This window comes from Carassius auratus, chromosome 4 (genome assembly GCF_003368295.1).
Source record: "Carassius auratus strain Wakin chromosome 4, ASM336829v1, whole genome shotgun sequence".
Classification (NCBI taxonomy): domain Eukaryota; kingdom Metazoa; phylum Chordata; class Actinopteri; order Cypriniformes; family Cyprinidae; genus Carassius; species Carassius auratus.
The window spans coordinates 5225268-5236599 of NC_039246.1; the positions used below are offsets into that span (position 1 = coordinate 5225268).

At 38.7% G+C, this 11332-nt stretch overlaps 1 protein-coding gene across 3 annotated transcripts in view; it reads right to left on the minus strand.

Moving 5' to 3' along the window:
• LOC113066181 (gastrula zinc finger protein XlCGF57.1) overlaps positions 1-11332 on the minus strand; it is a 33843-nt gene that overhangs the window by 18443 nt on the left and 4068 nt on the right. Inside the window, exon 3 of one of the 3 annotated variants that reach the window (XM_026237946.1) lies at positions 7108-8878. The exons of the other annotated variants lie outside the window; for them this stretch is intronic. Coding sequence (XP_026093731.1) covers positions 7779-8878 — 1100 coding nt within the window. The 3' untranslated portion in view covers positions 7108-7778. Of the gene's footprint in view, positions 1-7107; positions 8879-11332 lie in introns of those variants that run through there. 3 annotated transcript variants of the gene reach the window in all.

Below are 11332 nucleotides of genomic sequence, written 5' to 3' on the forward strand. Positions count from 1 at the left end.
TATAATTTCTCCCTGCCTGTTCTTTTCTCTATCATTTTCAAGACTGACTGTCGTTTTGTATTTTATAATATCCCCTTCTTTCCTTGTCTTCCTCTCACCATCTCTGTCATATTCCAATGCCTTACTGCTTTTTGTTCACCTTTTCCTTGAACTGATACTTCTTTTTGCAATGCCTCTTTTGGTAATTTGTCTACATTTTCAGTCCCTTTCACTTTCTCATGAGCTGGCACCAGAGTATGTGAGTGGAGAGGAGCGTCAACAATTTCCCCTCAGCGCTCCGAGCGTTTAATATTCACTCCGCTCTGGGTTCATCATCTCCAGCTCCACACCTCTCTCACCGATACCAGAAACACCGCTCTGCTGCAAAAGCATTTTCTGAACTTATGTTCATAACATATATAAAAAACATAAATACAATAACTGGACAGTTTCAAAGTGGTTTATTGGAACTACTAGTGTGCAAACCTTGTCAAAAAATCCTAAATGATTCCAATAAGAAAACTACAGGATTCTAATTGGAATTTCTATCATATTTTGGAACCGTTCCTATAGGATTCTGATAGGAATAGTCTTGTAGAACAAGACATAAATACCCTGTAGGATCAGTCCCATCGGTGACTGTTTATATGGGATTTCAATTTTTTTATTTATTATTATTATTATTGTAAAGGTACACTTTTCCATTGTATTTGTTTTATGAACAAATAGTACTTGCAGATTGCTTAAATTCACCCTGATGTAGACATTGTTCATTGTATGTTGCACGACCTTCAGTAACATTGTAAACAACATGAGAGGTGATTTGTGCAGCACACAGCATTAGTGCAAACATTTCTAAGGCACTGATAATGGATTGAACACACACACACACACACACACACACACACACACAATGTAGCACTTGTGTACTCCAATGTAAATATCCACTGGACCAGTTCTAGACTCGAAAGGAGTGAGGAGAACCATATAAAGTGTATACAGGAGACCAAAAGTTGAATATAAAAATAACACTTTACTGTAACAATAATAAAAGCAAATACAATCACATCACAACACAGAACAATAAAACATCAAACAATATATAGGATTTGATATCGTAACTCAATTCCCTGTGAGGTGTATAATACAGTTTATTTCATGCAATAAATGTAATAAAGTTCTGTTTGTGTGTAATGTAAAAAGAGAGAGAGAAAAAAACAGAAATGTATTGTATCAAATATATTCCAGAGCAATCACTAATGCTCTGTCAATTGAACATATGCACAATTACTTCCTGGTTTTAGATGAACCAGCTCAGTCATTTCCAGTCAGTTGTACTGTGCTTTAAGGGGAGTTATCTTTGCTCAGTTTCTCTACAAAATCTATTCACAATTTAAAGAAAATGTTTGTTTATCTAAGAGGACCAAACATCCACATTTACCATTTCAGGAATGACAAATGCAGGTGTTAAATATTAAGCAGGAAAATCTCATAAATTGTTCTGGACTCATTGCTACGATTGACAGTTATAACGGAAAATAAGCCAATGTCAAAATAGAGCGGTCCATTAAGTGATTCAGACTTAATTCACAGTAGCAAAACTACAACAGTAACAAGTCTGTGTTGACAATATATTTAGCAGCTTAAAAAAATGTAGTTACTAAATTAAATCTAAAAATGTGTAATGCATTATTTAATTGTTAAACCATTAATATTTAAATTATTTCATTTGTAGTTAAGTATTTAAATAATTCTCCCTTATACACTGCACTTTTTCTTTTTTTTTTTCAAATTCTGCCAAGAACTAGGCAGGAGAGGTTTCTGTACCCATGTAAACCACCACATTAAATCAGCTTTAACGGAAGTTTACGAGCTGGCTTATGTTAATGTGAAAGTTATAAAGAGCACTCCGTGCATATGGTCAATTGGTTACCAGGCAATGTAACAGGTCCTCTTGCTGACAAAGGCCCGTCATATTATTCTCTGGTCATGCGTGTCTTCTCCATGTACACACACACACATATCATGGGAGAATATTCTCAAAATTCCCATTGACCAAAGCTTTTGTTCTCTACTATTAATTCTGTAATAAATACATTTTCTGGAATTGGTCTTGGTCATAGCCCATAGTTGTGAGAGAAGTTTTACAGCTTCTTCATAAACAAAATTGCTTTTATTACATCTGTTTGTGATGAAAGCATCACAGAAGGTCTGGTATTTATTTATTACTTATTTACTATAAACATGTTTCAAAATTGCCATTCTTAACAAAAGTATTGCAGAAAGCGGTTTTAAATCAGTTATCAGCCTACATAATTGAAAATAACATATTGGAACCTTTTCAGTCTGGTTTTAGATCTAAGCACAGCACTGAATCAGTTTTGGGAAGAGTGGCAAACAACTCATTTTTTGTGGATTCTGGAAATTGTGCAGTTTTGGTACTGTTAGATTTAAAGGGTTACTCCACCACAAAATTAATTTTCTTATTAATCACTTAGCCCCATGTCGTTCCAAACCCGTGAAAGCTTTGTTTTGAAGATAAATTTAAAAAAGAATTGAAGATATTTTGGATGAAAACCGAGAGCTCTGTGACTGTGAAGTAAAATACACTGTCATGGTCCAGAAAATTATCATCAGAATAGTCCATCTGCCATCAGTGGTTCAACTGTAATGTTATAAAGTGGCGAGAATACTTTTTGTAAGCAAAGGGAACAAAAATAACAACTTTATTCAACAATTCCTTTGTCAAAAAGGAAAGAAATTTTGCATTATGAGTTGTCTAGTGTCGGGATGGGTGGATCACTTTGATCAGGAGGGAGGTTTGTGAATTGCTAATTTCAGGTGAGGGAGAGCCAAACATCAGTTTATGGAAAAACAGAACTCCGCGCAGATATACTTTGATGAACCCGACTTGAAGACCCTTGACGCCATGTAGAAAAAAAATAAAGTAAGTAACTGAAAGTAAGGAAAAATTCTGGGAACGGAGTATTGTAAGTGAAGTGGAATGCCTTGAAGCATCTCTGTGCAGTTATGTATGACTGGAGGGGTTCTGGCAGAAACTGCATGGAGAATGGTGTTGAGCGATGCTTCGAGAAGTGGTTTTTAGTGGGTGGGTTACTGGAATATTAATTCTGAATAGAGAGGAACTTGTGTGGGGAATTGGTCTGCCACTGGAGCCAGTGTCCTAAATTCCAAAAAATGTATCAGAAAGTGAGACAGGGAGTCCGCGATTTGGTTTTCTGAACCTTGGCATTTATTATAAATTGGTTGCATGCTGTAATCCATATTAAACATCTGAGGAGAGGCATTAGGGCAGGAGAGTGAGAATGACCTTTATTAATGCACTGAACAACTGCTTCATTGTCGCAGTGCTCGAAGATGCTTTTAGACGCCCATTTGTCCTGCCACAGAAAGGCTGCAACTACGAGGGGGTTGAGCTCGAAAAGAGCTGAGGACTTGGGTGAGTCCTGTAGCCAGGGAGGGCCATCTAGATGCAAACCAGCGTCCTTGGTAAAAAACCTCCAAAACCGATTGAGGGAGCTGCATCTGTAAATAGTTCTATGTCGATGGGAGATGAAACAAGATTTTTGTAGAAAAGGGAAAGCCCATTCCATTGTTTAACCCTCTGGAGTTGATTAAGGCATATATGCTTTTGGAAACTCAGAAGCGAAGACCAGGAGACTCTTGGGTAATCTTCAGCAGAATTTTTTTATTGAGAACGCTCTGCGTGGCACTGTAGTTATCAAAAGTCTAACTTGTCATTAATACATTGTAGTTTATATACATTTCAAGGAGGCGGGATATAGGAGTTGGAGACAACCTAAACAAAGCATGCAACCTAAACAAAGCATGCTGGGAAAATGCCAGACATTGGCATTTTCAAAGCCTTAATCTCATCAGCATAAAACTGTGATTTAAATACAGAGGTGCTTAATAGTATCACCCATACCTTCACATTATCATAGAGAAAAAGGCACAGCTGTGCCTTGAGTTTAGCAGGCATCTTTATGTTGGGACCTTGCCCTTTAGTCAGGAAGTGCATGAAGACAAAAGGTTAATGTCTCTAATGGCTGCTTGACTTGATCATCTCAGAATGTCATAATCTTAACCTCAAAATGTAAAAACACAAAGTACATACTATTACATTGGAAACTAGATTTAACATAGTACAAATTTGTAATCCCACAACGCGTTACGCATATTTATAAAATAAAGATAACAAACAAGGTGTGCTGTCTGCAGGTTTTTTCTGCGGTGATCTTCATTTACAAACGCGTCATTAAAAGGAACTGTAACTCAGTGAATACTCAACAAAGAGACATGAGAGCTATATCTATAGAAAGCCTGACATGTCTACTTTTAAACTAATTATGCTGCCTAGAACAAATATTCTGTGATAAAGTAATCCATTTGAAAACAATGTTAACGGATTCTAGGGTTCACACTGCACGTGGTTGCGGTCAGTCCATTCCAGGAGCGGTGCGTCTGCAGCAGTGCAGCGATCGTTTACGTACCGAGTCTATTTTTGCTGTGCTGCATGCGCTGAATTAAAGTGACAACACATTGTTCGTGGTAAAAATGAACATGGATTGAGACGGAAATGCAGTCATTTTACAATAAATGTATACTAATAAACGCCTTTTGTGTTTCAACACATAGGTTTTGCCTAGATTTAAATCAAGAAAAAGAGCAACTTTAGAGAAACAAGGCAACATTATATATGCACTTTTATAGAGGCAGAAAAACAAAGTTATTTAAGACCTGTTGAATTGCGTGTAATAAAGATTTAAATGCAAAAGGCACGAGAGTCGACTGTTTCTGTCAGTGGTGAGTTTTCACAAATGTCTGTGATAGCCTAACAAGTAGGCTAATTTTTGAATGTGTTCCAGCTTGTTTCAGCAACTTGTTATAAAAACCTAGCAGTCAAATGCATGAGTAATAAGTTGTTTATATTGTTGTATATAGATGTGATGTGGTTGAGGATTTGAGATTTGGATTTTCTCAGAAAAAAAGAATGAAGGACTTTCCAAAGACATTTTTCCAACTATAAATGTTGACTAAATGTATAATCAAGTGAAATAAATAAACAAACAAAAAACAAATAAATGTAACTGTAACAAATGTAACAAACAATGCTGTTCTTTCAACTTACCCCCCCCAAAAAAATTCTCAGCTCTTTTCACCATTAATAATAATAATAAAGATAATAAAACATAAAATTATATACATGTATTTTGTCCTCACATTCTTTTTTTTGTAACTCCTCCCTCTCAGTGACACAGCTGACTGAAAGGCTCATTATACAGCTCATTATGAGGGCCTTTGTCTTCTCTGGTGTAAATCACAATGATATTCATGATTTTTGACGCCTACTCGCATATGACTTTTACCAACTAAAAGTGTCTTAGAAAATTTAAATCAATATATTGTTTTGTGTAAGTGAGTATACAAGATGATTTTCACATAATTTAGAAAGAACTGCTTCATGTTACATGTTACAAGCTACATGTAAGGGATAAGGGAACGAGGTCCTTGAGTGGACCGAAGATGCGAGTGCTAGGAGATGCAAGATAAAGGGGCTTCCTTGGGGAATGTTACGCATTGCAAAATGCCAGAGCAGAGAAAGGAGTATGCGTTTAGAACAGCTTGAGCTGCCGAGCAGGGTAGAGGAGATGAGGATTATTCTATCTATCTTCTCCTTGGGCAAGGCGAGCTGAAATTTAGTCCAATCTAGGTTGACACAGGAACTTGATAGATGTGGTGGAACCAGTGTTTTTTTCCCCTTAGCAATGGGGATCCCAACCTCGGAAAAATTTTTTGGACCATAAGGAGATGAGCGTCTGGTATTGCGTTCGGAAAATGAAATGACCAGAAAGTCATCTAGGAGGTGGATAATGTGTGGAATTGCATAATTATTAGACAGAAACCAACAAACAGCTTCTGATAGCATATCAAACATTTTGGGGCTGTTCTACTGCCTGGTCTATGTCTTGGTACTTGAGGGAAAATTCATCAAGTGGGATCAAGCTGATAATGCTTGGGACAGTGGAATTAAGTGGGGATGAGAGATCAACGATTAACGTTTCGAAACGGGGGTTATTGAAGGGCCCGATCATAAAGCCTGACTTTTTTTGATAAGGTTATCTACTAAGGTAATTAGTTAATTCTTTGTCTATAGATAATTTTGAGATTTTTTATTCATGGCTTTATACACTGTGCAAACAATACAGGCGTGAGCTCAGCCACAGAATTTGCAAATGTGCAGGCAGCGGCAGCGCTGTCTGGGGCATCTCCCGTTGTTGAAGGCGAGGTTTGACTGCCTGTTATCTGCTTCTGGTGGAGCTGGACACGAGTTTGCTGTAGTCGCAGATCTCGGGACATGACTGGTGGATTTCAACTATTAAGTATTGGTGCATTGGGGTATGCTAGGATTAATTTGTGGGGAAGAAGTGGTGGAGTGGGTGACTGACTACTCATTTTCCTGCATCCTACAAATACCCTGCTGTGGAGATCTGGGTTGAATGCACCCCCAGTAAGGGCACTGGTTCCACTGGGCGACTCAAACTGCACATTTGGCAGAAAAAAGCTTGTGGTACGTGTAAATATGAACCCCTCCATAAGACAATACCAGCTCTGCAATAATTGACAAATAGTCATTGAGCTTGCGTCGTCTGAGGGGGAAGGCTGAACAGATAATCTCAGTGAAACGACTAAGTACGATTGTGAACTCAGAAAAATTAAGTAATCGAGATGAAAGGGGGCTTGGTTTTTTAATGTGACTGAAAAATCCTCAAAATCTATTTGGTGGTTTGAATCGGGAGTGGGCAGGAGGGAAAGAAGACACGAGAGATCGACGTCCGCACCTGATAGTATCTGGGCCACTTGGGGAGGGTCAGCGGCGATGGCGTTTGGTGGGGCGGCCATAGGTTTGGGAGAGAAAAGGGAGTATTGCTTGGGCTGCAACCTCTGGACTGGGAGGAGCTGCCGGCAGGGCTGAGTTTGATAGCCAGTACTGCCAAGCGCTAGCTTGTGCTGCAAGGTCTGGGTTGGCAGTAGCGATCGGCAGGGCTGTGATTGGAGGCGGAGGTGGCCAATTGTAAGCTAGGGCTGCACGCCTCTGCGTTGAAAAGGTAGAAGCCTAGGTGTGAGACTGAACTGAGGGCGGGATCGGGGTGCGGCACAGGCTTGAAGGCACACTGACTCCACGGCTTGATGAATGTGCAGAGCTGGTCCTTGGAGACGGTGGAGTCTGGTGAGGCAAGTCCGGAGGTTTGTTTTGCCTTTTATCCTTTTTTGGAAATGGGGAAGATTTGGGAGAACAATTAGGTTAGAAGAGGCTGGGGAGGAGGAGTCATCTTTGGATGATAAAGATTGTCTGTCCGACATTGTTTGAACGAGAGCGAACCAGGATGCTGATAAACCGTCAATGGATAGACCTTAGTCTGCGGTATTTATATTATGGTATTGATTACTGGGCACAGCCATGTAGTCCTCCACAAGGTCTTGTGTTGTTTCCACTAGTGCTGCTAAAAACAAAACCAGAACTGCTGTACATGATTAACATAGGTGTTGTGTTGCAATGGCATTTGAGGCTGAGTGAGAATGGTTTGAATATTCTTTTGAAGTAATTATTCGTCCCTGCTCTGATCACATGTAAACAGCTTCTCTTTTCAGTGTTTTTTAAAGGTTCCTCTTCTAGTGAAGTTCTTTCCACATTGTTGGCAGGTGAAAGGTTTACCTCCAGTATGAATTGTCATGTGGACATTGAGGCATTGTTTATGTCTAAAACTTTTTCCACATTAGGAACATGTGTAAGGTTTCTCTTTACTGTGACTTATCATGTGGTATTTAAGCACTGGTTTTCGAATGAAGCTCTTTCCACACAGTTTGCAGGTGAAAGGTTTCTCTCCAGTATGAATCCTCTTGTGTTCAATGAGGGTTTGTTTACGCGCAAAACTTTTTCCACATTGAGAACATGTGTTAGGTTTCTCTCCAGTATGAATTCTTATGTGGTTGTTAAGGGATCCTTTTCTGTTGAAACTTTTTCCACATTGTTTGCAGGTAAAAGGTTTCTCTCCAGTGTGAATTTTCATGTGGTTGTTAAAGTTTGATTTTACAATGAAGCTCTTTCCACACAGTTTGCAGCTGAAAGGTTTCTCGCCAGTGTGAATTTTCATGTGGTTGTTAAGGTTTGATTTGACAATGAAGCTCTTTCCACACAGTTTGCAAGTGAAAGGTTTCTCGCCAGTGTGAATTTTCATGTGGTTGTTAAGGTTTGATTTTCGAATTAAGCTCTTTCCACACACTTTGCAGGTGAAAGGCTTCTCTCTCGTATGAATTCTTGTGTGTTTTTTAAGGTTTGATTTACTAATGAAGCTCTGTCCACACTGTTTGCATGTGAAATGTTTCTCTCGAGTGTGAATCATCACGTGGTCAATGAGGTTTCGTTTATATGCAAAACTTTTTCCACATTGAGAACAGGTGTTAGATTTCTCTCCGGTATGAATTCTCATGTGGTTCTTATGGTGTGTTTTTCGAATGAAGCTCTTTCCACACAGTTTGCAGGTGAATGGTCTCTCTCTAGTATGAATCTTCATGTGGTTGTTAAGAGTTCCTTTTCTGTTGAAACTTTTGCCGCACTGTTGGCAGGTGAAAGGTTTCTCTCCAGTATGAATTCTCATGTGGTCAATGAGATTTTGTTTTCTGGTGAAACCTTTCCCGCACTGTTGGCAGGAGAAATAACTTCTATTTGCTGTGTTCTGAGCTCTATTTTGTAACTTCTTTTCAGTCTGTGTGTAAATAAATGATTTTTCTCCAGTCATGAAATTATATTTCTCATGCCGAATACTATCTTCCTTTTCACAGAGTTCTTGACTCTCCACTTTCAGTGTCATCAAGTCTAATGCAAAAAAAGACAAATCCAGAATAACACTATTTTTAAATAGCACAAAGAACAAACATCAAAACCAACAACATGTCAATCTTATACACACTAAGCTACAAAAAAAAGTGTTAAATTAACATTTCTTAACATTTCTTTCCATTATTCCAAGTGTTGATAAAAAAAGAGCAACGTCTGTTTGTGTAATCTTAGTTGCGTATGTTTATATAATGGGTCATGTGATCTCAACGTGTCTGTCCACACAATGTAGGGTTGCCACCTGTGACTTATACGGATTCGCAAGATGGTGGCTTGGAAGCGGTAGTGTCTTTAGATGCTCTTGTGCCACTCATTTGTTTTCCCTCATTAACCCTTAAATAAAGAACGCAAGACTTCGATTTCGGTTACAAATCTTGTGTAGCATGTGACTAGAGACTATATGCTACGCAAGGCTTTATCTGGCCAAGCTACGGCTGACTATTTGAAGCACTTCTTAAGTCTTTAAGAGCAATGCTGAAATTTGTGTGCTCCCGAATCCTCTCATAACACACGAATTGTAGACATTATGAAAGATTAATTATGCATATGTTTATTGTATCATAACAGATTTGTGAGATTGCTATGAACCGAGATGCTTTTAGAGAGTATAAATGCCACATTCTTGGCTGGCTTGCTGCTAAACCATGCATGCAGCAGCCGCTTACTTTAGCTAAAGATAACATTGTTCTGTGAATGTTGATGCTTTAATACCAAATATTTACCGGGAGCAAGTATGCTGGGATTTCATAAATTTCTTGGAGAAAAAGTATCGTAACTAGTAACGTAACTAATTTCTTTTCCAGTAAAGTCATCAGAACAGTAACGGAATTACTTTTAAATGGATTAATCAGTAATCAGTATTTTGATTACATTTTCAGAGTATCTTGAGCAACATTGTTATAGAGGGTGACACAGGAGTGGATTTTCAAACCTCTCCCATCCCACTCCCACAAAAAAAATCCATTCCGTCCCAATCCCAGAAGAATGACCCCCATTCCCTCCTACTTCCATGTTGTTTTTTATGGCCAGAATTCTCTGGATGCGGTCATTACTAATAGTCACAGATCCGAAAGTTTTCCTTCATTTCTGGCTACAAGACAGTTTTGCCCCCTCTCCATTGCTTTTTGCAATAGCAATAGAGCCATTTGCTCAGATGATAAGAGTGAAATCTCTTTATATGCAGATGATGTGCTGCTCTTTCTTTCCGATCCTGAGGTGTCTATGCCAGAAACTTTAGACCTTATTCAGGAGTTTGGGCAATTCTCTGTGTGCAAGAATATATATATATATTAAATCGGTTGCCCTGTTTTTAGGTAATAGTAAGTTATTATCAAATCAGTCTCCCTCATTTCCCTATAAATGCTCTGAGGATGGTTTTTATTTGGGTATTCACGTAACCCCTACTTTCAAGCAATTGTACAAAGCCAATTTTAGAAAAAAGCCAATTGTACAACACCAATGCTAGGAAAAATCTATCTTGGCTGGGGATGGTGGCTCTGATAAAGATTAATGTCCTGCCCCATTTACTGTATCCAATGCAACTGGATTTCTAAATATAGGCATCTGCCAGAGAAAAATCCTTATCGGTTGACCTCTATTGCTGACACTTAATTGAATTTTTTTGCCACTTTTGCACTTGTAATAACTTGACTTAATACACCTTTTTCCGAACGATAATTAAAAGGCTCTAATGCACACCAGTATATGTGTGTATTGTAAGTTAGATGATGAATGATGATGTGTGATGGCATAGTAGTGGTGTCCCAATCCAGTCCCAACCAATTTGTTTAAGCATCAAAATTTTGGTCCAAAAATAGCAAAAACTATGACTTTAATCAGCATTGTCTTCTCTTTAGTGTCTGTTGTGAGAGAGTTCAAAACAAGCAGTTTGTGATATCCATTTTGCGAACTAATCATTCAATGTATCTCCAATACACATAAATCCACAAGTGACTTAAGCTGATAACTTTTGTAATGTGGATGACACTCGCTCTGAGTTAAAACAAACCAATATCCTGGAGTAACTCATTTACTCAAAAAGTACACTGACTGAACTGCTGTGAAGAGAGAACTGAAGATAAACACAGAGCCGAGCCAGATAATTGACTCGTTCATGAGTCAAGAACCGGTTGCATTGGTTTTCGGATCACCAGTAGTTCGTTCGAACGGTTCAATTCAATAAACTGGTTGAAGAAAACGGTTCACCGGTTCTTTTGCGCTCGATGTAATGGCGTCATTGGCGATGATTGCCCTTGATTCAAGCCTTCGGTTTACCTAGGCTCACAAAATTAGCACAGAATCAGTTCAGAATCAATCACAAAAATAATCAGTTCGGTTCAGACGCTCCATCGGACACATCTGACGGAAACGGTTCTTGACTCGGCTGGTAATTCTGATAAGCTGTCACACACAGGCCAGTCTAGGACCTGAGAT